This window comes from Falco punctatus, assembly GCF_963210335.1.
Source record: "Falco punctatus genome assembly, chromosome: 4".
NCBI classification, from domain to species: domain Eukaryota; kingdom Metazoa; phylum Chordata; class Aves; order Falconiformes; family Falconidae; genus Falco; species Falco punctatus.
The window spans coordinates 101220245-101247782 of NC_137583.1; the positions used below are offsets into that span (position 1 = coordinate 101220245).

General features: G+C 40.1%; 1 protein-coding gene across 3 annotated transcripts; it reads left to right on the forward strand.

The window, feature by feature from the left end:
* Positions 1–157: 157 nt before the first annotated feature.
* Positions 158–23205, forward strand: TCAIM (T cell activation inhibitor, mitochondrial). Of its 3 annotated transcripts, none has more exons than XM_080387260.1 (11): positions 158–300; positions 2998–3074; positions 6337–6472; positions 7021–7174; positions 8375–8621; positions 10164–10286; positions 12926–13023; positions 14420–14511; positions 16760–16992; positions 17539–17670; positions 21033–23205. In XM_080387260.1, the coding sequence occupies exons 2-11, from the start codon at positions 3046–3048 to the stop codon at positions 21256–21258; spliced, it is 1470 nt and encodes a 489-aa protein (XP_080243386.1). In that variant the 5' UTR covers positions 158–300; positions 2998–3045; the 3' UTR covers positions 21259–23205. The 3 variants fall into 3 exon arrangements, with proteins under 3 accessions (XP_080243386.1, XP_080243385.1, XP_080243387.1); XM_080387259.1 differs by lacking the exon at positions 158–300 and adding an exon at positions 749–900; XM_080387261.1 differs by lacking the exon at positions 158–300 and adding an exon at positions 1047–1067.
* Positions 23206–27538: the final 4333 nt, after the last annotated feature.

Consider the following 27538-nt stretch of genomic DNA (forward strand, 5'->3'; position numbering starts at 1 on the left):
ACCTAACTGACAGCTGCTATCGGGAAGCAGGAAAACGTGCTGCATGTTACGGAAATCATGCAAATCCCCGGAGGGCAGTGAGAGCGTTAACTTGATTTAAAGCTTCACTGAACTACAGATCTTTCCTGAACCCCGTCCGCCCTCTCTTAACCTGTTCCGCCTGGAAAGGCAGCGGGTCGTACGCACGTAACCGCGGTCCCTAGCAGGGCACCGGACGGCTGGCTCGGCCGCAGCACGCCCCAGCATCAGCCGCTTCCTAGCACCAACCACCTGGGAAGAAAAAACGGTGTATAGATGCAGGTATACGCGGAGCGCTACGCTAGGAACGGCAGGGAAAGAGCTCCCGCTCTTCCGCGCTGGCTCCCGCACCCGTCGGGCCGCCCGAGGCAGGGCCAGGGCCTGCACGGGTGCGGGTGAAGCCCCGCCGGCCTGGCCGCGGCGGCGCCTTGCCCGGGGTGCGCCTCCCGCGGCCCCCGTAACACCCGCGGGCACCGCCGCAGCGCGACGGGACCCGCTGCCCCGCGGCCGGCGCTGCCGGGGGGGCAGCGGCAACGCCTTCAAGGGTCGCAGCGATCGCTACAACGGGTTTGTTCCGCCTAATTCTCCGCACGCCGGCCCGTAGCGCTTCCGCACGGCCCCGGCGGCCGCGGAGCGGGCAGGGGACCAGGCTGCGCCTGCGCGGGGCGAGGCGGGCGGGGCGCGCAGGCCGGGGCGGGGCGGGCGGGGTCGGGAGCGCAGGCGCGCGCCGTTCCCACCGCCCCCGGCCCCGCCCCCGGCGGGAATCCCCCTCGCCCGCCGCGGCGCTGCCCCGCCCCCTCCCGCCGCTCCGGGGCCGTCGGCGGGGGCGGCTGCGCCAGGGGATGGGGGCCGAGTCCCGGCGGGCGCTGTCCGGCCGTGGCGGTAAGCGGGGCCGGGGGCCTCGGGCTCCTCCGCGCGGGGCGACGCCGCGGAGCGGGGAGAAAGGGAGGGGGCGGGGAAGGCGGCGCGACCTCGGAGGACGGTGTGAGGCCGGGAGCGGGCGAGGGGCAGCTCCCGCCTGCCCGTGGCGGGCCCGTGGGCGCGGAGCGGTACGTGCGGACGCGCACGCGGCGGTGCGGGCCCGGCAGGTAGCAGCCGCCCGGCCCGACCGCCCCCCTCCAGCGGCACAGCCCCCGAGGCCGCCCTGGCGCGGCAGAGCGCCAGCCCCTGCGCGTGGCCGAGCCCCGGGCACCTGCCCGGCGCCGCGCCCGAGAGCCGCGGCGGGCGGGGGCTCCTTGCCGCGGCGCGGGGGGCCCGTGGCGCCGGAGGCCCTGGCGCACCCCGCTCCCCGCCGGCGCGGGGAAGACCTGCCCTTCCGCGCGTCGGGTGGTTCTGCCAGGGCTGCGTGAGCGGCGGAGCCGCCGGGGCCTGCGGGCCTCCCGCAGCGGGCCGGGCCGGTCGCCTCACGCCAGCCTGTGCCCTGCGCGCTGGCACCGGGCTCGTCGCCGTGCGGTTTCCCCGCCGCGCCGCGGGGGTCAGAGCGGATGAACCCCTGAGGTGAACGGTCCGGCGGCGCGGGTGGGGCGGGCGGCGCGTTCCCACCGGCGTCTGCAGGGTGACTGCGGGGCGGCCCGTGTCCTGCGCCGTGCTGGCCAGCCCCTCTGAGCTGGCGGCAGGTGACACGCGAGACCGGAGGCTCTTGTTTACCTCAGCCATGTAACAGTTTCTCGGCGGTTAATAGAGCATTTAAAACAAGAAACAATGGTGGTTTTGTCCGGTTATATAAAGTGCTGCCGCAGATTAGTGAGATTGCTGGGTTTTTCCATCGTCTATCCAAATCCCTGAAGCTAAAATTACAGACGGAGAAATGTTTTATTACCAAAGGGCTTGTTGATGTACTTAAGTTAGCTGATGATTAGGACTGCTGCTAGAGGCGAAATTATTATTGCCTTTCCCGCCTAGTTGAAAATCGGAAATTGGAAGACAAAAATTGAAAGGCGTTCTGGTGATATTTTATCTCTGCCTATTTTTTTTTTTCTTCTCACTCTATTTGCTCACAAATACCTAGTAAAATATTTGGTAAACAGTTGACATTCTTAGTGAAGTATATTTGTAGCAGTAAGATGCAATGCTAAAACTTCCAATGTCTTGGAAAACTGTCATATGAGCTATTGTGCTGTATTGGAACCAGGATGGTATTTCTCTGATAACTGCTCATCTGAGGTGCTTGAAAATGGCAACGTGTGGGCCGTTAGTGGGGGCATGTTATTTTCAAAAACGCAAAGAAAAGTATATTTAAAAATAAAAGTGCATGAAAAACACGAGGAAAACATTGCCAATAGGGGGCTACCCTCATAATCCCTAATAATTAGGTCTAAGTTTGCACTCTGACAGGCTAAGTGGTTTATCTCCTCTTGGAAAACGCTCAGTTACACGTGCGTAGTGTGGAAGTTACTAGTAAAAATTTTGAATTCATTTTTATGGATGCCAGCAAACTTTTGGTAAAGATTTCAAGGCATTGTTGTGTGGCAGTGCCTTTTCCTTTGTTTTTATGTTGCACCCCCATAAAATCGTTGGTGTACGTATTTTAAAGTATTATCATTGTTTGAAAGTTTTGGACTCAGTGGAGTGAAAATTTACATGGCATTTACTTGCTCTGTGTTTGTGCTGAAAGCAAGCTGCCTTTTTTTGTTTCTGTACTTCAAGACAAAAACTGAACATCAGGAAGAGCAGGAAACATTTGCAATTAGTTATTTCTTAGGGGGATTTTTCTTAACTGGAACATCTTTAAATATTAATCTTCCAATCAAATTATGGTAGCTACTGTTAATATTTGTAAGACACTGTTAGTGGAGGAAACTGAAAACATTCTTACAGAACGCTTTTAGGTTTTATGTGTGATTTCGCAATTTTGTACTACTGTTGTGACTTTAAAAGTTATCACCTAGGATTTAGAAAATGCACTGATAAGTAACAGGGGAAAATACTCATGTCCGTTACTAAATAGGATTTTTTCTTTTTCTTTATTTTTTTTCACAGTGAGTTAGTGGATGGCTGAAAGTTGGCTTGACCATTGGAATTGCTGAAATGTTCTGCTGCTTAAGAGCCGTGAGAAGGTATAGCATGTTGCTGACCTAATTTACCTTTAACATATGTTTAAGTGTGTACTTACGGCTTGCATATATGTAAAACTGGTGTGGTTTTCTTGTTTAATGCTTATTCCTTTGGCTTTCTCATCTTTACAGCTTGAAGCTTTCAACAGAACATCCACAGCTGAAAATCCCCAAAGGCATATGCCAGTCCTCGAGTGAGACATTAAAAAGGTCTCAACAAAACAAGGGTTTTAAAATAGTTTAAGTATGAGAAAAGGGCAGCCTAAATCTGAATATGATATCAAATATATTACTGCATTATTGAGTTATTAAAGCTCAGTGTTTCAAAATGAGTGAATATATCTCTAATAAGGAGCTTAATTTAACAAAGCTTTTCAGTGCCAAAGCTATAAGCCAAAAATTTAAACTTCAGAGAGAAGTGAAGAAAAAATAAAAAAGAAAGTTGAAGGGAATTATTTAATCAATAAATTAAATCGCTCCTACAGTATGATTGCATAATATGTTCTAGTGGAGATTGTGTTTCATATCTTTCATGAAGTGGAGACGGCTGTTCTCAAAGTGCTTATGACCTTGATTTTAACACAAAGCCTTTCTTGGCTCTTAAAATCTAAATGAAGATCATGGGAAAAATTATTGCTCCTTGTGAGTGAAGCCATAAGCATCTTTCTTGCCTTTTTTTCTCTCTAAATTCATTCTAATTCACTTATTTTGTCACTTCACTTGAAGGATGCCTCAGAGTTCTGTCTTTCACCTTCAGTAAATGAATTCTTCCTTCTGTCACGCAGACTAATTTTGGCCTTTGAGCGTCTCTCTTTTAAGCAAGTTCAAAATAGACTTTTGGCTGGAATCCTGAGCCTTCCTGCTAGCATGGCAGTGTTGTTTAGATACAAAACAAGGGAACTGGAGTTAACCATACTTGGCCATTTGTCTTGTTAAATACCAGATGGAAGTTTATGATTAATAAACTTGCAAGTATGATTAAGAGTTTCCAGGTATGTTGGAACTTTTTTCCCCTAACTACTGGAAGCAGCATGCAGTGTAGTTCGAGAGTGGATGTGGGAAATAACGTATGAATAAGGTGAAGAGAGAAATATGCTTCTTACTTCCTCCAAGCAGTTGGGTCTAGGAGGATGTAGGTTTCTTGCACTGCTGTTAGTCAAAACTGCTATCAGACAGGTAGCTGGTTAATTTACTTTTTTGCCTTTGTTGGAAAATTAGTGGTTTTTTCCCTTTTTACTGCTTTGTACCCACTTGCTGCCAAAAAAAAAATTTCTGCTCTTTCTTTTTTTTTTTTTTTTTCCCTCAGCAGGACAGTTATTTTGGTATTTTTGTGATACAAAATGGTAAAGCATATGATCAGGTGGACTTTTATCCATTGTGCTTCGCTTCCTTTCTTGCCAGGTCACGTAGACTTTTTCTGCATCACTGAGCAAATCTAGCATGTTCTTGTCATTGAGAGCCTTTGCTTTCCGTAAAAATGTGATACTGTGTGGTGCTTCACCATCTCCTGCTATTTTGAGTAGGATCATGGGCTATAGTGATGACTAGTCTCAAAGTCTGAGATGCAGCCAGCAAGGAGGTAGAAATGTTTGCCAGTAATACATTTTATCTTTTTTTATCTTCCATTTAATCCATGCACATAAATATTGGGTTTAGTCATAACCGTTTGAAATTTCATCAGTCTTCTTACATTACACATTTTCCATCCCACTTTTCTATGAAAACTTCTCATGTTTTCAGCATTCTGACTTTTCAGACCTACTAATTAAATATTTGCCCACCTCTTAGGCAGAAAAAGTTAGCTTTAACTACTTTCATGATTCTAATTGGAGAGTTGGAAATGTTGACCAAAAAAAGGTAAAGTAAGGGTCATTGCATCTGCTTGACAACTCAACTGCTGTCATTTACCGTTTGCCAAAATGAAAAATACTGCTTATTGTGTGAGCACAAATTTGGGGATTTTTTTTTTGGTTGGGTTTTTTATTTTAATTCAGGAAAGCAGTCAAGAAATAGTCTCACATATTTCTGTGTCCAGGATAATTATTTGGTCTAGGATGCTGAACAAATAACTCTTTGTAAAACAGTCTTGTTTACCGTTACTAATAAGGTTGTTAGTTTTATGTGAATTGGAGGTAGCTTTGCCTCCAGTCTGCCATAGATTTTCCTATTTGGGGCTTGCAGTTTGAATGGTACTGTGAAGAGTGGAACAGCATTGTATTGATTGACAGAGGGGAATCCCTACCCTTCTGAGCTGCAAACTAAAATGAACATTAATCACAGAGAAAAATGGTTGGACTGTTGAATTTGTTAGCCCATGAAATCAGCTGAAGGAGAAATCTATTATTAAATATTTACCAATTCACATTATCTTGCTGATTTTATATATACTGTCTCTTGGTAATTAGTTTGCTGACCTGAGTATCAGCTTTGAGCTATGGCAGGAAATTTTGGTGGTCTTTAATTCAGAACTTGTTTTTCCTCCCACTTCAGTCTTCTGTTACGCAAGTGTCCTCATTGCAGAACTGTTGTTTAATGTATGCATAATTGGAGGTTATTTGATCTTTTGTACTTTCTGAACTTCCTAGAACAACTTGAACTTAACTTTTCCTAGCACAAAAAAATTTCTTGTTTTTCTCTATTTCAATGAAGATCAAAGGGCAGAAAGGTACTATGTTTTTACTTGATGTCTTCTATAAAGGGAGTATGTCTGGGAAAGTAGATTTTATTTTATCTTTTTAAACAGACACAAGTGTGTGGACCTTACAAACTAATGACGAACTTCTTTTGATTGAATTGTGATTATTATTCCTGGGTAAAATTTTATATTCTTTCAGCACTGCTTGAAAAATACTGGGTTTGGCTTTTTAACTTGGAGGTTCAAAAGTATGTAAGGCTTGGCTTTTAAGAGCAGCTTCAGCAGTAGCTATGAAAAATACCACTGAAGCCAGTCTTCATCATTCAGACTACTTGACTGGGGAATTTTTGTTTGAGCCTGCTCCGAGAAAGTACAGTGAAAAGTTATTGTACTTATTTACATGCCTGTAATCAGCCGTTAGCATTCACCATTTCTCAAATTTGTTGGATTTGCTCTATATAAATGCAGCTTTGTGAGTCGCAAGGGGAAAACCCCAGAACTGAGACTTCTAATACTGGTTTAAAATTATTGCAGCTGTGAATGTTTACTCCATTCTGTCACATTCTAATGCCGTTTATATCAGTTTGTCTCTTGGTTGCATCATATATAAACATTTTGTTATTTTATTAGGTTATGTCTGGAGAAGATACTGCTACAGTGCATTCTTCAGTCACGAACTTTATCAGGAGCTGATGCCATCAATGCTCTCAGACCTTTCTATTTTGCTGTGCATCCAGATTTCTTTGGCCAGCATCCCAAAGAGAGGGTAAAAATCTTTTAGTATGCTTTCTTTGTAAATGTATCACGTGTCAGGGATGGAAATTTTCGAGTTTTCCTGCTGTCAGAGACACAAAAGTAATATTAGAATTGAATATGGTTGTTACCAGAGAACAAAAAGATGCACTTTAAGTCCCTTAAAACACCTGTTACTTATTAGTCATATTTTCTGTTTAATTGTTATTAAACAAATACTGAATCCTTCCAGATTAATTTATAATACATATTACTTGCTTTGTCACAGTGAAATGCTCTGCATTATGTTTGAATCAATGGATTTCTTTAAGCTTGAAAACCTTAAAAGTGGTGTTTTGGAATGTACAGAAAGTACAAGTATGTATGTCATCCAATTTATTCATGCAAGATAATTCATTTATGCTGAGAATATGAACTATATCACTACTTATTAAGAGCAGCTGGCAGTTTGTAAGAACTAATTCTGCATGTAAGATTAAAAATGTTTAGATGAAAAATGGCCAAATTCATCATCTGTAAGGTTTGTGGGGGTTTGGTTTTTGGTTTGTATTTTTTAAACAGGAAGTGAATGAAAACTCTCTGAAGAGGTTAAATGGCTACTTGGAGAACCTACAGAAACCAGGATTTCGCTCCTTTAAGCCAACTCAGCTTACGTTTTATGTAAGAGAAAGAGAACCAAACTCTTCTAATGTTCAAGAATCCTTCAGTGCTTCAGGTGCTTTTATATCGTGCAGAATGCATCTTCCTGTATTGAAACTTTTTCAGACCATAACTTAGCCTTGTGCCGTCATAATGACTTTCCGACTAAATAAAATCCTGTCAAACCATGAAAATATGTATTAAATATGCCAGCTAGGACCATGCAAGTAATGAAACATCTTAAGCTTTAAAAAACATTGAAAGAATAAGAAATAACAAAGTTGAGGCCAAGTTACAGTATGAGAAAGTAAAAAAAAAAAACTCCTAAGTTGATGTCAGTGATTTTTCTGCTCTTAATACTGTTGTCATGTCTAGCTGGAACAACAGTTGGGTCCTTGTGTTCATTGCAGATAATGTGTAGTACACAATGTCAGGATGTTTGTAGGGTCAGTAGGAACTTACTGTGTAAGCAGAAGTTGTAGGATATCTGAAGCTTCAATTTACCACATTGTCTTTTAGCTTTGAGACTACAGAAAATATTGCTGAGTTTGGATTACTGGTTTTGATTAATTTTATTCTATGTATTTGGTCTGATGTACCAATATGCCTTACCTAACAGATGAGTTTTATGTTCTTTATACTGCTCATAAAAACACTTGAGCAAATTGTGAGGGACTCTAGTGCTAGAAAACAGTCATACCATTTTTCAAGAAAATAGTAGTGTTTTGTCCAGTGTACTTAAAATAAGAGTTGAACTGGCAGCTGTTACACTCTTGAGTCTACTTGCTTGCTTTCTAATGGGGCAGTTAGGCCTAATATCTAAGTGATGGGACTTAATTTTAGCCAGCGTGCAAGTGCAATGTTTTGTTCTGAAGCTGCTGTTGATAGCCTGTGAAGAGCTGTTGTAGTGTGGCGTTTCTACAGTAAATTATATCCAAAGTGATGATCAGTAATAACATGAGCTGTGTAGAGCTGTTGGACAAAACTGCCAGTGCTAAAGCAAAAGCATCCGTTTTTGGGTTATGCTGCATCTGTAGCTAGTTTTCCAATTTGTCCAGTGATTCAGGTAGTTAAAACAGCTCTATTTATAATTTTGGACATGTAACAGTTTTAAATGTTAAACTGCACATTAATTTTGCAGTGAGTATTGAAATGACGATATCATAATTTCCGACTGTGTACGTCTTGTTTGGGCTCTTGTAAGATGAGAGAGATGTGGATGCATTTAACATAATTTCAATTAAATAATACTAATTGTGGGACTTGTATTTTATAGGATTTCGAGCAGTCAGTTTTACATTACATACTAGGGATCTCCTGAGCACAGTGTTAGATATTCTCAACTCCTGCAGTTTATCTACGGAGCATATTCAAAGTTTGAATGTGAACTCGCAGCCCCACAAGGAATCAAAAAGCACAGTGAACAGACCTATCAAATGGGATAAGACTTATTATTCATTTACTGGATTCAAGGATCCTGAGGAGGAACTAGAACAAGCCCAGAGAGTGGAAACAACTTTAATGTATGTAAAGCTTTTATTTAACTGGTATTTTGTAACCTAAATTGATCTTATACTAATGCTGAGGTTTTTTAGATGCTACTGATAAACATTCTGAACAACACAAAACATTTATTGCCCAACATGTAATTCTGTCATGCTTTTTATAATTAAAGAGAGTTCAGGTGAGCTCCTGGGATAACTAGTGCCAGCTAAGCTGAGGCATTCTTGCGTTTTCGCACATCATTAATGTTTGGTCAATCTGGTTTTGGTTGATCTTCGCTTTTCAGTGTTGTGGAATATTGGTGGCGATTCAGTAGAAGGCAGAGGTTCCACTTGCTTCAAATGGCTCCTTACCACAAAACCGTATGGCTGTTAACTTTATTTTTAGTATTTCATTATCACATTCTTGGGGGGATTGGGGTGTCAGATAAAACGTGAAAACTAAGGTTAGAATGTTATAATTTGCTAGATACCTTAGTGCTGTGCTCCTGATTTGTTGTTCAGTATACCAACGTTAATATTTAAATTGAGGCAATTATAAATTCTGAACTTGCATTAAATGCAGCATATTGTGCATTAGAAGTCGGTTGTTTATAAAATCTTATGTGCATATTTTGTGGAAGGGTGAAAAATACTGCCTTGAAAATTTTTGTAACAATGAGACTTAGGTGCCATTTGAAATAAATGCAGAACTGTGGTGGTAGTACCTTCAGAGCATCATACTGCCTAGCACCTCTCAAATAAAACTACTATAATATATGCTACTGTAAAACACTTAACTGAGATTTAACATACTAGAAAATATTTTTACTTATTTCTACACGTTTACAGGAAATGCCACAAACAGTTACATATTAACAGTCTGGTTTTAATACCTAGCCGTTTGGCACTGGGCCTCTCTTCTTCTGAGTTTGAATTTTTTTGCTTAGAATACAGTGTGAGAATGGAAGTATTTCTTTGTTAAAATACAAGTATGAAAATAAGTTTATGATATGAACAAAGGCTAAATCTCTTAAAGTAACATTTTCCTAGAAATAGAATGATCTACTTATTGAAAGTTTTAGATGTACTCCATGAATCATGTTTGCCTGGTTGTGATTATTGACAGAAGAACTGTAAAACTTTGACCTGCTTTATCTATGTTCATCCCAGCTCTGTAAGAGTTACCTAACTTAGCCCGTCAGTACCATCTCCCTTATTTGATAGTCTACTATAATCACTTTGGTGGTTCGGTTTTTTTTGAAGATGCCCCCCTAAATCACACTAATCTGCTGCTCTACACCTTTCACAACCCTAAGTCTTACAGCTGGAACGTTGTCAGTGTCTTTTGGTTCAATTTGATTCCCTAGTCCCCCTCAAAAACATTAAGCACCAGGTATTCCTTTGCAGGTATCTTAAGGTAAACCATTGCAATTTCAGTTTTTGTCCTACTTTTAAAAAAACCTTTACCTAGTAAACTGAAATAAAATCTTAATGTTAACAGTAAGAATTCAGTTAGTTGTACTGTTTCCATGACAGATAATACAGCATGCCTCTAATGTTAGTTTTTTCCTCTTCTTTCAGATCCTGGCTAGATGATAACGAAGCAAGTGCGGTAAAAAAACTGAAAAAGAGTTTGCCACTTAGAAAAGAACTAGAACGTTTAAAATTTGAGCTCTCTCATCAACTCCAGCTCTCAGATATCAGGTAATAAGTTAGATCAGTTGGACTCGGATTAAGACAGTCAAAGCCAGGAAGTATTGTGTAATACTATGCCATGAGCTGTAGAAGCCTATTCCAGCAAAACAGCTACATTTCATATATGTAAAAGTGTTATTGCACTGAATATTTTTCTAGAAGAATTCTATGGGGACAAAAGTTTCCTGTTACAATCTGCTCAAAAAGACCTAGTGTTTGTAACTAATAACATAGGCTCCAGTTGAGACAAACACCTAAACACTTGAAAATAGGACCTCTGTGTGTGCATTAGTTTGGGTGTTTTCCTCAATGAAATTGCTTTTGCTGAATTCGGGTGAATATCTACAAAGGTAACTAGATTAGCAGTGAAATGCAGCTTTGCACATTGTACCTATTGACATCCTGTGAAGGCTTAATAAAAATGTTGTTCTTTTTAGTGTCTCGTTCCCCACACTCTAGAGGAGGAGGATATTTGCCTGAAGGGGCTGAGTACAGTTGGTAAACTTGATTCTTCAGAATATTTTCCAGAAAATAATTTATGATCCTTCTTTAAATTTTGTCCCTTCGATTGAGGATGTTCTGAAGTGGAATATTCAGGATGGGAAATGACAGTGAGGGTATTCAATAATGGAAAAATAAACTTTGGGGATTATTTCAAGGAGTAGTCTGTTAAGTTCTTCTTTTAACCAGGAAAGGGAGAGTTGGAGCTTCTGAAATCATGCTTTTGTCCTTTCACTCTGTAAAAAGACCTTGATTTCCTTTAAGCTGAAGCAGTGTTTTTTAATGCAATTTCTAATTCTCTGCAACTGTGCTTTGGTGGGAGTTTTAAGGTTTCTGAAACAGTCTTCGGCATTAGAGGCATAGGTTTGGTTCTGTTCATGGCTTGAATTTAATTTTCTTATAATTTGTGCTTTTAAAATGCACTAAAACTATTGTGTTCCAATGAGGCGTTACTAACCTTCCAAGAGTTACATTGTCATAATTCAAAAAGGAATGTGAGTGTAGAAATCTGACAAGCTAGTGTCTTAATAGGAAACTATATTTGCAATCCTGCAGCCTAATGCTAGTTTTCACAGAGGTTTAAAAAAGTAATAGGGTCACTGGCTTTACTCCATGTATAAGTTTAGGATGGCTGAAGAGAAGGTAGGATCTATGAGGCACCTTTTTTCTCTCAGCAGCACCAGACAGGAATTTAAGTGTTACTGACTTGCGTTACAATAGACTGAGTTGCCTCCTAAGTGCCGTGGCACAGTGCCATTCTCTGCATCCCAAAGAGTGGTTCTTTGCCAGTTAGGTTTCCCTAAATGAGATGATGTGGGTTGACCTCAGCTAGCAGCTAAGTACCTACCCACACAGCTGCTCACTCATACACCCCCATCGGGATGGGAGGAAGAGAATAGGAAGAGCAAAAGCAAGAGAACTCATGGAGCAAGGTAGAAGTTTTAATAGGTGAAGTGTAGCAAAGCTGCATGTTCAAGCAAAGCAAAAGGAGGAATTAATTCATTACTCCCCGTTGGCAGGCAGGTGTTCTTCTGGAAAGCAGGGCCCCAGCATGTGTAGTGCTTGCCTGGGAATACAAACACCATAACCACGAGGGTCCCCCCTTCATCCTCCTTTCCCTGAGCATTTATTGCTGAGCACAACATCATACGGTCTGGAGTATCCCTTTGGTCAGTTGGAGTCACCTATCCCAGCTGTGTCCCCTCCCAGCTTCTTGCCCGCTCCAGCCTACTTGCCAGTGGAGGGGGCAGAGTAGGAAGAAAAAGCGAGAACCTGGACACTGTGTCAGTGCTGCACAGTAGCCAAAACAGTGGTATGTTATCAACCTTGTTTTAGTAAAAAATACAAAACACGGGAGTGTTAATGAAGAAAATTAACTCCCTCCCAGACGGGCCCAGTACAATAAGGAAATGGTAATTTCCCATTTTCAGACAGTTTTATATCAGCTAGAAGTTTGTTAAAGGGTGTAATTTTTCAATACACTGGGACAATTTTACAGTTTAAATGCTTCTTGAAATTGTTAGGAGTTTGTCTTACCTGTCTGGTGGAAGAGATGTCAAAGCTATTGTATATTGAAGTCAGCAATGTGACACCTGGCTCCTGTAAGGTTTAATGAAAATTATTCCACTGTGAAACATGAATATATAGACAGCAACTTGCTGCTGGAATCTTAATAATGTTCTGGGCTAGGAACTCGAAGAAAAAGAAAAAAGATGGTCCTTATATACAGTATTTGCTCCTCCAGACAAACATTACACAGTGTACAACAAACTGCATGCCACATGGCAGCTGAATACTGTTGCTGTTTACTTACAAATCCCTTATTGGGAGAGAGATTTCCAAGTTGTGTTCTGTCTACTGGGTTTTATATTTATTTTTTCATATGTCTGATTTTATTCCTTTGGAGGGAGGGGTGTTGGTTGGTTGGGCTTTTGGCACTCACTTTAAGAAAGATTGAAATTTTGTTTAGGTGTTTTATCTGTCCAAATAGCATATGATGCAGACAGCTTTTCAGTAGGCCTTTGCTTTTATTACAGTTGGAGTGCTATTTTGTTTGAGTTATAAAGCTTTCAGCTGCATCTCCAGTTTTGTGAATTATTTTTTTTAATAATGTTGAGAATGAAACTTTCAATTATATTTTTATGTAGGTGGCAGAGAAGCTGGGGTATTGCTCACCGCTGTAGCCAACTACACAGTCTAGGTCGATTAGTCCAACAGAGACCTGAAGTATTAAAGAATGTTAAAGGTATTTCTGTTGCTTGTTTCATATATCCTAATACAGTATTGATTCAGAGATGAGCATGAGTCTTCTGTGACAAGGGAGCTCCAGTTCTTTTCATGAATGCTTTTGATAACTGCAAAAACAAGCCTGCCAGCCTTACTGAAAAGCTGGTAAGAACTGACATTTTAAGCTACTGGGTATTTTTTAAAGTGACCTTTCCTTACAGTGTGTTTGCTACATCCAGCTTCTATTTTACACCTTAATAGTTAGTATTTTCTCAGGAAAAACTGAAATATTCTGTAAACCTGACCTACCATTCTTCTCGTGCAGCTGTTTGACCTGTGGCAGTAGCTGTTTGCTCTAATTGTAACTCCACATTTTACGCCTGTCTGCAGATACTCAGTTTTGAGTGGCTTTCATTTGAGGGTTCACCTAATCCTTTGTCAAAAGACAGAGTGGGTAGGACAATAAGTAGTTGTTGTAAATTGTATCAAGTTTCAAATTAGTTTCTTTACCTGAGCATGCTAAGGATTTAAAGTGCTAGAGAAGTCTGTCTTGTGAATCTGTTGTAGTCTCCACCTTTGAAGATCTTTAATAATATACTGGACAAATACACAGGTACCGTTGATCTTGCCTTGGGGTACAAGGATGGACTAGATGCCTTCAAGTCAGTGTTGCTCGCTCTTAAGGATTTTGGAAGACTGATTTCTGAAAGCAAGAGCTTCTGTTTAAGCCTTGTCTTGTAGATTAATACATCCCACTGAAGACTTTTTTTGTGGAAGTTTATTTTAATAAACAGTTGCCTGTGCTTTTACCCTAAAGAATTCTTGAGGATATTTGTACTTTGCTTAAAAAAAACATACTCAGACTCAAAGCTGACTTGTCCCCCCAGAAGTAAACCTAGTATTATCCTTTTGTTGTCTCTATTCTTTCTTTTAAAAAAGAGCAAAAACCTAATGTGAAAGCATTTCTTGCAGCTTGCATGTTGCAGAGAGTTCTGTGGAAGCAGTAGTTCTCTGACCAACTTTTACCTTATTTATATATACTTTAAGTGTACAGCATGTATTTCTTACTGCATACGTGATTTGTACAGTTTCTTTGACTATGCTGTCTGCTGAGATTTTCTATTTTAAAAGTAGTCTTTGTAAGAAAAAAAGTCCAGTTAATTAAAAAAAAAATCTATTGAGTTTAAACAGGGACAAGGCAAATGCTAAGTAAAGTTTGTATGAAAAAATTCTTGAGCTGGAGTTTTCAAGAATCACTCTTTCAAATCTTGAGAATAACAAAAACACCTGCTTGTGTGTCTTTGTGCTGTAGAAATGTGTTGTTCATGACAAGTTACTAGCTTAGCTAAGCCTTAAATAGTGATAGGAATAATTGCAATAACCTAAATTAGTAAAGAGTTTTGTTCAATCTTCAGGGCGCACGGTGGTATTTACAGACCGTTCAGGTATGAGTGCAGCAGGCCACGTAATGCTGGGAACCATGGATGTTCACCATCACTGGACCAAAGTAAGAAGATTTCCAAGTAAATGATACTGCCTCTTGTTATGATATCCTCTTTTACACTATAACCAAAATATTAATTGGTGCAGATAACTGATGAGTAATTTAAAGCAAAGACACAGCTAGTATGTTTAGCATAACTGTGTACATTGCATTCTAAATTTAATCCTGTGATATACTGTTACTAACAGCAATCTTTGTCAGGTTTTTGCTGCTGCTTTCACAAACCAATCAGTCCTACCCCTGATTAGGTACAAAGAAAAATAATCTTAAGCAGTGTTCCAGTGCAGTGAGCACTGGCAGAATATTTCATGATCCATAAAGAGCTCATTCCCCTGAAGAATGTACAAATTTTATTCAGATTTTTTGTAAAAATGGATTTAAAGGGAGTTGTGAAGTGATATTTCAGTCAATGGCTGCTAACCAACCCTGTCACTTCAATTTGTTCTTTTAGGCAGGTAATGTGTGCGTTGCAGAAATCTAGTGGCTATGTGAATTCTGCTGCTGCTTGGGTAAAGTTCAGAGTTGACAAGCTTTCTGGCACCCTGAATGATAAAGTATTATATGCAAAGGACCACAAATAAAATATGTAATGATGTCAGCATGTCCCTGCAGGAAATTTTCTGGAATCTGGTTGCTGAAATATTATTGATAGTTCTACAAAAAAAATATTCCTTTGTAAAGGAGATAACTGGTGGCATTTCACAGTTGGGAATTTCACCTAGCTAGAGTATTGGAATATTCTATTTCTGTATTCCAATCAATGAATAATACGGAAAATTTAGCTCTCAATCCAAAGCTTCCTCTGGTGGTTGCTTGAACTTTTGCCTATGTGTGTTTCACTGAGGGAGAAGATAAACCATGGTTTGTTAATGTGAATGATTTACAGAGAACTTAAACTGAGAAACTAGAATTTAATGCAAAACTTTCTACTCTGAGATTTGAGAGTGTTGATAGTAATTGGAATAAAAGTGTTCTAATTATAAAGACTGTGTCCCTTGGAAAGAGAATATATTCCTCTTTCAAACCTTTGCTGAGGGGTTTTCTGAAGGGGTCGTGTTTCTGCACAAAGTGTTGTGCAGATGGGATGATGTGGTGATGGTGTTTGCTTTGGAAGACAGAAGGGTATGTATTTGAACCTGAAATCAAAGGCTTTTATTTTCAAATGCACTGAGGATCAGGTTAAATGAGACACAGAAAAAGTCTGTGAAAACCTTTTTGAGGTTGGTTAGCTGCTTGGTTTTTAGAGAGCAGAAATTTTTTTTGTCTAATATTAATGTACCAATATTTTTGAAAGCAGTCCTAACGGCTGTTACTTTTGTTACTAATTATTAGAAGAAGGAAGCAGCAGAATAGTGTTCAAGTCAGCCTGTAGAATGCTTGGTCAGAGGTGCAATATTCAGAGGATTTTTGCAGGTTTTCTCTGTAACAAATGCAAATGCTGAACCAATGGATTTTACTGTGACAAAAGCTGTTCTGATTCTGCTTCTCTTGGGCTTCCAAAGAGATTATTCTGAAATCACTTGAAGTGTTCCAGCAGCAGTATTTTTTGGTATGGAAAACTACGTTGTAGTAATAACTAGGTAGAAGATAAGTAGTGACTACTACTACAGACTTGTTGCCCTGTTCCAGCCTTCTCCCCGTCACACCTTCTATGTCTTTACTCACAAGTCTGATCACTTCTTAACCTTTTCTCGTATAGGTTTTGTAGATGAGAAATCTGGGACCTTTCTCCTCTCCCTTCAGACTCAAGATGAGCTAGGTTATGATCCAAACCCTTGGAAAAAACTTGTTCCAGTAACAGAGACTTCTCTTTTTTAGGAGTTCATATAAATTACACCGGCAAAACCACTTTTGACTGTATGTGGAATAGCTCTACTACTATAACTGTGGTGATAAACATTTTATGTAGGCCTCAGATTATAAACTTTTTTTATCTGGGACTATTAATTTCTCTCTATAGAGAGAGAAAGAGGACATCTGTCAGTTTTGTTAGGGCCTTTTGGTGCCTTTATAGTATAAAGTAAATACTCAGAATAATTACAGTCTTATTCCACTATGTCTTGCCCTAAAATTATATACTCTATATTTCTGATTTTTAGTGTTCTTTGAATTTTATTTTTCCCCCTTCCTTGGGTTCCATGTTTACTTTAAGACACTCTTCTTTTATAATTTCACAGGGATGGGGGTAGTTCCTTAATTTTAAGTTTTAGGCTTTGTAACATAGAAGATGTTTGTTTGTGTGTGTGCACAGATTTTTGAGAGATTGCCAAATTATTATAAACTTCAGAAAAGGCTGCTCTTCTTGGAAGACCGGATAAGCCAACTTCTGGGAGGCATACAAGTAATATATATTGAAGAACTGCAACCCCTATTGACTCTAGAAGAGTACTACGAGACTCTAGATTCTTTCTATAATAAATTACGTGACAGTAGACTACCTTTTCATCCTCGCAGTCTGCGAGGCTTGCAGATGGTTCTGGAGAGGTAGGTATTTGCAGGAAAGTTTCTTCCTTTTAGAGCCTTAGTCTTCTTTTTTATGTTTATACTGATTATTACTCTTACTATGAAGAAAACTAATATAATAACGGATTTTCGTTATGTTGAAGTCTTTTTGTTTGTAAAGGTTTTAAGTGCCTTTTTATGGGTTAAGAAGGAATCAAACTGAAGAAAATCCTGCTTAATTTCATGCAAGTTAGAGTCAAAGTTCTGTCTTTATCTTAGCAGTGTTCTGCTGTGTTAAATCAAAGGTTTTATGCTGTCAGGTCAACACTCAGCTGTGTATGATGGTGCTACTGTTTATATTTTTTTTAGTATTGTTGAGAGTTAATTTTGACATGTAATTTTTAAAAAGCTTTATTTATGATGCTTATGTATTCTCATGAATCAAACTTGATTTTCTACCACTTATTCTGATTGTAATTACCCGATACTCTTTTTATCTTCAGAATTTGTTCTGAAAGTAATTCACCTAAATACTTGCATAAGAGAAAAAATGATACCTTGTTTTTTACTTCCGTCATGTTTCATTAGTGACAGGTATGCACCAAGCTTACATGAATTTGGACACTTTATGATCCCAACGGTCTGTGATCCAGCAACCCTTCAATGGTTTTTTTTTGCCAAAGCACAGGAAGCAAGGCATAATCTGAAAAGAAAGGAGGAGTAAGTGTTCATGTGTCTCAATATGTTTAGCTCATGAAAATCTTTGTATGTCATGTTTTATTTGGAGGAGAACTCTGAAGAATGTATTCATGCTCTTGTAGTGGGGAAAAAACTTCTGCTTATAAAACAGAACTTTACTAATTCAAAAATTTTAGCCTTCAGTGAACACAGTTATTGGAAAATACCCATCCTTCACCTTGTAGAAATAGTTGTACTTTATTCAGAAATAAAAGATCTTTGCTTACAAGATAAAATTACATAATTTTTTTACAATTAATTCCCCAAAGGGGAGGGGCTGGAATTTTTAAGGAAGAGACCTTTTTATTGAATAATAACAGCAGCAACCTCCTATTGACGTTACTTACATTGTGACAAGAAAGCAGTAAAATCTAAAAATAACTTGAGACTGATTATAGAATTATTATTTCTAATTGTCAGTTAGTTGAGGAAAAGATTAATTAGTACCTAAAAAGGGGAAGGAAAAAAATGGGGTAGAACGATGAGACAAATACCTCCTTGGTACTCTTTCACAGATGCGAGAGAGATAACAGTAGTGAGTCATAGTACCATACTTCAGTATTAAAGTTCATGACTTGTACTGTCCATCAGAACTGTAAATTTTTTTCTTGTTCTTGTATGTGTCTTTGAGGATTAAGAGCATGAAGTAGAAACACTGGTTTTATTTTGAATAAAATACTGTGATAGATAACTGGGTATTATGTCCTTTTAGAGGTTGTTACTGCAAGTTTATTTTCTGCTTAGGAAAGCTTTTAATGAATTATTGAAGTATCACACTGTCATGAGTGTATACCTGATATATTGATCCAGATTTTTTTTGTGAAGGTATTTTAGGCACGAGTCTTACTGAAGGCTGTAATATTTTAGCTCCGTTAAGACCTGATTACTTGGGAGGATGTGTTTTGGAGATAAACTTTGGTAAAACATGGAGGGTTTTTGGAATTTTTCCATAACCCTAGTCTAGCTTTGAAGTTAGATTATTTTTGCCATATAAGTTATAACTGCTGAATAGCTCTCTATGTAGCCGTCCATATGTGACAGCTGGGAAAGTATTGTCAGTAGAGATTGGGAGGGATGTTGTAGCCAGCGTATGCATTTGTGTCTGGGTTAACTCACTCTCCAAAAACCTCGCATTGCCCTACAGTATAAAGGCACTAATCCAGGAAAAATGTGGGGCTTCCCTCAGAGTGGAAGCAGCTGTGTTGTAAGAGCCAAGCTATGTATCTCAGCTTTTGCTGTGTGTTGGATGACTTGCTGGTTTGTGTAACATAGTAAAGAACAACTATACTAGGTCATGTTGAAGGTCTGTCTCCATCATCCATTAGCTTATGGAAAGTCTGTGTGAATGGGGCAAAAATGGTGGGTTTTTGTACTCTGGACTCCTTTCCAATTTCTGACTGACTGCACTTCAGAAAACTGAAGCTGGAAACATTGTCATGTTAAGAGCATTTAACAGATCATCTTTCCCCCCTGCCCCCCTTAGATGTTTAATCATTTATTGAGCTGATTTATACTTGTGCCATGGGGTATTTTGGAGCCACAAAATTGCAGTTGAATTACATGTAGCATATGTATATGAAGGAGGGAAGAGGTGTTCTGTTTTGTAGACCTACAGCCTGATGATTTAATTTGTCATTCTCTCTTGTTCTTGTGCTGTAGGAAATATAAAACCAGTCATTCTGTATTTATCACCTTTACTTTTTTGTGGATATGTCATATTTTGCCTTAATTGTCTCTTTGAGGCTGAAATCTCCTTTTCTACTTAATACTTCCTTGAACAGAATGCATTCTGTACTTCTGACTTTCCTTAGCCTCCTGTGGCTGTTAAAGGGGCCCTGAGATAAAGGAAAATACTTTGAGATGTACTGGATTTACTTTGCACATGCAGATGAATGTTTTACATGCAGTAAATAGCATCGTGTAGCTGGAATTCTGTATGACCTGATGTACTGGGGAGTTTAAATGCTGCTGTTCTAGCAAGTTGTCTTACCTGTGTGGACAATGTCAGTCTTCTAGTAATGCAGGATTTAGTAGGACTCTACTTCTCCTTCCCTTGCTTTTGCAACCTATCAGTTTTGTATTGTGATAGAGGTGTAAACCTCCTTGTGGAAGTGACTAAAAATAAACCCACAGTTCTCACTGTGTGCAGCTAACTTTATATCCTTCAGGGCAGCCTAAGGTTTCACAGAAGAGGAAAGCTTGGTGCTCAGCTGTTTGGGAAAGTGGTCAGGAGGGTGGCGTGAATACAGTCAGTAGGCAGGGTAGGCTTGCTCCAGGTTAACTCACTGGCTCAGTTCACCCCTGACCGCCAGAGCTGGGCTGGGCTGGCTCTTGTACAGCCATCCGAATGCCTCAGCAGGGCGCAGTGCCTCGCAGGTACATGGAGATCCCACACTGAGCTGTGTAAAGGGGGGTGTTAAGCCCCTACGGCACTGTTTTCACCTGAGTCAGATAGTCTCGGTAGCTGTTCCACGCTTAGCTTGGGCTGATTCCCGTCCCAGTGGCCCTGCAAACGTGCTCCTCCCCTGTTCAGCACAGAGTCTCTTGTAGAGCAGCACCGGTGCTGTTCCCCTAAGCAAGCTGGCTCTGGAAGTATGGCGATGTTAATGTGGCACAGTGCCTGAGCTAGGAAGGCTGGCTGAACCTGAACTGTCTCTACATTAGACGATCAGCCACCGTTCCAGTGACTCTTAATTAATTCTGCACATTAACTTTATTTTCTGAGTAGTTTGAGTTTGCCATGTGGTGTCTTATCACTCTGTCTGGGGTGAATGGAAAAAATCATCTATGAGCTACGAATTCAGTATTCATAGAATCATTTAGGTTGGAAAAGACCTTTAATAGTTCTGCAATTAGTAAGTTATTGACACATTTAATATACATCAGGTAGCTGTACCTGTCGTCTGTTGGTTTTGATGACGTGCAGAGTACGGATCTCAGTTAAAAAGACAGAGTAATTCCTAACATGATTTTATTCTTAAAGCTTACACTTTCAAGGTTGCTTAAGTACTTTCATCCCATACGTTAAAAATGGAGCTTCATAAGACTTCTCTGTTGGTATTTTTCCCTGTTTCCTGGTGACCAAAAAAATGTCATGGGCTTTCAAACTTGAATCGGTAGGCATACTGTTGCCCATAGCCGTGAAAGCATGTTCAGTCTAGCCTCTGAGGTAGGCATGTGAGTATCAGCCTGTACAAAAATCTCAGCTGTGCCATAGCTGTACATGAAATGACACCTTTGTTTACGTGTATATAACCTACAAGTATACTTATTTCAAGGTGTTTCTTTTTTTTTAAGAGATTTAAGTTCTAATTTTGTCACTGTATGTTGTCTTCATTTGCTAGGATGATGATTACAGAAAGAGAGCTAATCGATACTTCCACTGAAAAATTTTCATTGGATCGGCTGTATAAGGAACCCAGTGTTTCCAGTGCACAGATGATAGATTGTTGTAAGCGACTGCTGGAAGAATCATTGCCGTACCTACAAGGCATGCACCTTTGCATATCGCATTTCTACTCTGTGCTGCAGGATGGAGACCTGTGTATACCTTGGAACTGGAAAAACTGAGGACATATCTGATAATCAGATGAATTGTTTATTTTCTGTAAGAGGCTATAAATATGGTTGGTTTTAAGAGTAAATTATTTAAATCTGTATTTTGATATCAGTATTCAACCCACAAATTTTCTTATAACTGCTGCTCAACAAGTTTGGAGTCCTAGACAATTTGCACAGTACGCAGTATTGCTAGTTCTGGGAAAGACATCTGTACATTCTCCATACTACTGTAGGAGTCATGGTGTATTGTGAAACCACATTTTTGTAGCGAATTATGAAAATACATTAAATTGCAAGTCTGAAAAAATGTGCATGTGTATTTTTAATATACATTAATATCACCGAATAGATTATCATAAATAGTGAGTGCACTACTCAGACCAGGCATTACATGTTATCTTACGGGATTTACTGAATGCAGAAGTTGAGTACCTAAGTTGTCAGGTGGCAGTATTTCATATTGCTACCTATTACTGAATTAAAAAAAAAGACAAGGGGAAAAAACAGAGTATTTCTACTGTGTAGGAGAAAGCAGTGCATTAACTTGGCCTCAAGAGTAGAGTTTCATGTGCTGGCCCAGTATTGTTGCCTTAGAATTTTGAAATACGCCAATTGTACTGTCTGCAGTTTCTTTAAAGGAGATGTCATTCTCTTCTTGTTTTCCGGCATTTGCTCCATAAATACAGACAATCCTCTTTACTTATGTTATAACAGATTGCAAATCCCATTCACAACACTTAAAAGCTGAGTAGTTTAATGTGACATCTAAGGAAAGGAAGCATTGGTTTATGTGGGATTGTCTGCAAGAATAAGCACTTCCCGGTGAGAGCAAGGAGTTTGCAGTAAGGCAGATGTGCATGGATTTTTACTGGTATGTTATTCCTTGAAAAAAAAATGAAATAAAGTGTGAATGTATATCAGCACTTTCCTTGTAATACATGCCGAGATGAATTTTGTATTTTGGGTTACTATTTTGCAAAATCTCTTTTGGGAACAAACTCCTTCATGTTTCTGGACTGGAATTCACCTAAAATAACTGTAGAGGGAAAAAAAAATTGTCAAATCCTTACTTGTATTTTATATTTGTATTTAGCAGGGAAACTGTTGTGGGTCTCTGTTTTCTCCAGTTGCAAGGCTCAGTGTCAAGTTCTTTATTATGTTGCGAAACTTAAAAGAAAGACCCTGGCTGCCATCTCAGGCATGTCTGTTTGAAAGCATCAAGAGACAAGCTGTGAATTTATCAGGCCATTTATTCAGCCGAACAACTAGCAATTCCTGTATAGGTTCTGAAGATCAGTTGATAGTCTCTTTAAGTAGTTAACTTCCATTGCACGTTTCTTGCCCTCGCTTTGTCTGGGGCTGATGGTGCTGCCTGTGTCCCAGTTGTGCTAAGCCCATGGGCCAGCCCTGTCAGTTATAGCCTGGCAATATTCCATGCAACAGCTCTTGGAAACTAGGGTGTCTCAGGAATAAAACCCATGTAGTAATTTTTTTTTTTCCCTTGCTTGAGTTGAATGTCTCCTCACAGGTCCTTAGGCAAGAAGCAGCTGTCCAGTTTGACTGTAGAGGAGATCAAAAAAGTCAGAGAGAAAGTGAGTAGACTCCATCGAGAGCTTGATGCAATTCTGTGAGGACTGATGCTAACGTCACAGAAAGCAGAGACTAAACCTGGGGTCATTCTCCTTGTGGTGTAGAGGAGACCTCTAGAACTGGCTGGAGAAGGAGGTGTAAGCAGTGAAGAGCCTTTTATGAAACAGAGCATGGGACGTTTCCGCAAGTAAGGTGAGGTAGTGGAGACCTTGACCTGGAATAGGTAAGGGCAAGAGGGAGTGGGACTGGGTTTAAATGTGCAAGCAGCAAAAATGGTTGCTGTTAAACATATCCAGTCTGGGATAGGTCTTGAAGATTCTTGCCAATCCTTCGAAGGGGAAGTAGCCAAAACCCTCTTGGGCGGGGGGGGAAATCAGGGAAGGGTGGCATGGCAGCCTGCTGTTCCGACAGTTCCGGCTGGGATGGGGTGCCGGGTCTGTGCAATAAGCCGGAGTTCCAGCCCTGCTGCTGTCCCACTGGAGAGGTGGTCAGCTCTGGTGCTGTCGGGGTGGCCCTTCCCTTTTCTGTCAGGCTTTGGGTTCTGCTTCCTGAAGTTCTGCAGCAGATGTATCTCAAAATCTCAAACTGCTCAGAAGTTGAGCAATATAAAATTGAAGGTTGCGTATAGGTCGGTAATTCGGCACGGTAAAGTCTGGGTCAGAACAGGGTTACTTTGTAGTGCGCTCCCTAGATCAGTTTTACTGCAGGATGGTTGAATTGACTTTACAAACACAGACCTCCCAACATTTGTTAACATATTTAGAAAAGCTGTGGAAAAAAAACAAAAGGATAAACTTAATGTGCATGTTGCAGATATTTATTTTGACACATTTGACTTATTTTGAAGACTGTCCCAAAGGTGACAGTGAATTGCCTGTTCAGGTAAATGTGTGTGAGTTAAATCTGTCAGAATATTTTGCTTTCTGTCGTTTTAATGAGGGGGGGGGTGGGGGGAAACGGTTTAGAGCTCTGAAAGCGTTTTGTCACAATGCCAGGGTGGAAATGAACAATGATTTGAAACTTTTGTCTGTTCTTAAACTATGTAGAACACCTCAAATCCTGTTCAACAGACTGTGCTATCAGCTCATCGTGGAAGTAGATTTGTAAGAATATTAACACGTACTGTCATTTTATTCAGTGCAGAATTCCTCCTTGCTCTGGCCAACAACTAAAACCATGCTTGGTATGAAGTTTCGAAGTGTGTTCTCTTCCAAAACAAATCCTAATGTTAATTTAAGTGGAGCTGGTGTCTTGCTGTTTTAATCACTGTTGCTTGGCTTAGATTTTGAGGTTTTCTTAGAAATCTGCAACAAACATTTGAAAGATAAATAAGAATCTCTACCAGTGATCAAAGGCTTGAAACGTGTGTTGATCATCCGTCATGAGTCAATAAACCGTGGTGCCCAGATCATGTTATTCAGCCTCTGAGAGTGGTTTAGTATTTTAGTGCAGCTGCCAGAAAGAAATTCAATGCTAGATTCAGTGCTAGAGTAAAAGAGATGAGGACTTAAGACAAAATTTATCACCTTAACGAGTTATTTTGATGCTATTTAATACTATGACCTTGAGATACATGCATTGGCAAACAGCAATTTCCATTTTGCCGGGGGTCAGTGTAACATTTTACGCTATCAGTTCTGTGTGAGTTCCAGGGTTTCAGGCTCCTGCCTGTGTTTTAACAGCTTTTTTTATTCTTGGAGCTGTATATGAAAATTGTATGAAATTTTGTGAAACAGTGCCCATTTAGTCATTGTTCTTCTGGCTGTTAATTGCTGTCATGCAGGCTCAGGGACTAATAGGCTTCTATTCATGTTTTGTAAGATGTTCAAAATATGATAATGAATCTTGAGAAAGACTTAGAAAGGGAAAATCTTCCATAAGATTAGAGCTTATGTATTAAAGCATATCCAGGCTTCATCAGAATTTTTTGTAGAGAACATAAATCTCATCTAGTTTGTGGACATTACAGCCAAAAAAACCCTGAGGAAACTGTGACATTTTAAAGCTTATTTAAAGTTGCCTTTCTGAGACTATATAGTATCTGTCTGAACAGGATTGGGGTTGTCTCTGTGATCGCTTGGACATATGCATCTACCGTATGTGTAGTACATGTATTCGAAGATGAGACTTTCCTAATATTTCTTTATAAGCTTAACTTTATACAGATTTGTAACAGAGCAGGGCAGTTTTGTTTGTTTAAAAAAAAAAAAAAAGTCTAGCTAAGAAAGAGAAAACATAGCTGTAAATACAGTAAAAATGTTAATTTAAAAAGTTCAGCTGTGGAGATCATGCTTTTCTGTTGCATATAAATGCTAGAATAATTTGACTTAAAAATATGAGATTAAAAGCTGGGATCTTGATTCTGTGCATGGAAAAAAGGTTTAGATACCTCCCTGGAAGGCCCTGTTAAAACTATGGTGTATACTAAAGTAACAGAAAAATATTCTTGTTTTGCAGTTTGTGCTTTTCAGCTATGTATTCCTTACACAACTGCTGAAATGCTGAATAATTTAGTACGTCATTTTTGCTAAATCCTCTGATGGGGCACTGTGTGTCTAAGTAGCCAGACTGATTGATTATGATCTCAGTGATGTCTTTTAAAACAAAAAAGCTTTTGAAGATACTTTAGTAGAGCTGAAATTTAATATTTTGTTGCCAGCTTTTACATTCTGAAAGTGTCTTTTTGGTGATCTTCTATTTCTATAGCCTTTGGCTATTGTGTGGCTCCATATTTTAGCAAGTTTAAATTTAATTTTTTAATGCTTTTGCTTTTCCTAACATGTTTACCAAATCAGCACAGGTTTAAATTGGCCCCATCTCTGCTGTGGACTATACGAACCACAGATCCCCCAAACATGCCTCAGACTGAGCTGACTAACCTCCTTGTAAACTTCTCTGGGCTTTTAACAGGGAATAACATTTCAGAAAAGTGAGAGTGGCCAAAGTTTGTGCCAAATGTAACGGTTGCAACAATACGAAATGGTGTTTAACATCAAGGTTAGATAAAAAGAGCAGGGTTACAATTTTCTTCCTAATTTAATTCCAACATCTCTACCTCACTGCTCAGGAGGATGCTAGGCAATTTGTTGTAGCTTAAGGTACCAGTCAGCCTTAATTTCTTTTTGATTGTTTCTCTTTAATCATCTGCTTTGTCATTTGATTTTTATGTGTTGCAGGGGCATAGCTGAGCAGTCAGCTGGTGCCTGTGGTAGCTGTGTGCACCCTCTCGCTGTAATGGGATATTCTGGGACCATTTACTAAAAGCAGCAATTGGATGAGAACCTGATGTCCTCACTCAGGACTGCTCTGTGATCTGGCGGCCACAGTTCAAGATCAAGGTGTTTCCTTAATAGTGCTTTGGCCAACCCACTCGTTATTTTACCCTCAGTTCGTCACGCTCTTGGGAACCTCTCATTCCGGGTTAGGTTTTTTTAGTGGGATTTTTCAAGTCCATTGAGTCAGCGGGTGGTAGTTGTGGACCGAGTTTTTGAATCCTGCTGGTGGTTACAATCCAAGGGCATGGGTAACTCCTGTTTGCAGCTTGCACTGATATCAGACAGTCCACCAAGACAGAGCTGTAACTTCTACATAATCACACAATGCTAAAAAAAAAAATAAAAATATTAAGACTAAATGCAAATCCCTCAATTTAACACTCAATTAAAATTACTGGAGAGTACTTAACAAGGAGCACTATATCTAACTTTAATTTGCTTTCTCCCACCAATCTGCAGCCAGGGCAGTGTTGTACAGAGCCCGCGTGACCTGGGGCTCACCCTGGCTGCAGGGCTCTGCGAAGGCGACGTTGGCTCGGAGGAGCAGGGTGACCGAGGGTGAGTCAAGGCTGTCTGCAGCAGCCCCAGGGAGGGCATCCAGTCGCAGCCATCTCTGGTGGGATGCTCCTTATAAAAAGAGGAAAGGGGGGATGGGGGGGTGGGGGACAAAAAAACCCCAAACCACCAAAACCTCCACAAAAACAAAAGTGAGGAATGACCTTTCTGAAACTGTTACTTGGTTGTATAGCAGCATTGAGAGAGTAATGGCTCATGGTATTATGAGCCAATTCTCTGGTGCAGTTTTGCACATTTCAAATAAGGGAAGATGGCTGGAGGATGCGGCTGCTGCCTTCACAATACCACCTCTAGCCAGGTGATACTCAAACATGCAGCCATTGGTGTATTGCATGATCACATGCACATTCCTCTCTGTTTCATCTTTGAGCTTCTGAGACCTTTCTCCAAAGGTCACAAAGCATTAATCTAAATGTGACTGACCAGTTCACATAGGTTTTAGCAACAGAGAATCTTGTCTTGGTCAGTATTTGTATGATGCCTAAAATAGCTGCATCTCTTGCATTCTATATTGCCACCAAAAAAATTAATGAATTGGAATTTAGAAGTCTGTATGGTTGCAAATGCTTTTACACGGCTCAGATCTTTGCTGTCCTGGTATGAACAGACTTTGGAGGGAAAAGAAAGTGTACTGTAAACTGGGGGGATGTACATGCATTCTGCTTTTAGCCAGAAACCTGCTCTGAAGCCCAAGGTCCCCTGTCTCCATTTTGAGATGGTGAAAAGTGAGTGGGACAGTGCAGGTTTGAACCACTCCTGGCCAAGATCAAGACTTAAAATGTATATGTATACATGTATGTGTGTGTATATATATACACATATAAAAAAAATCTTTCTCAATACTGTAT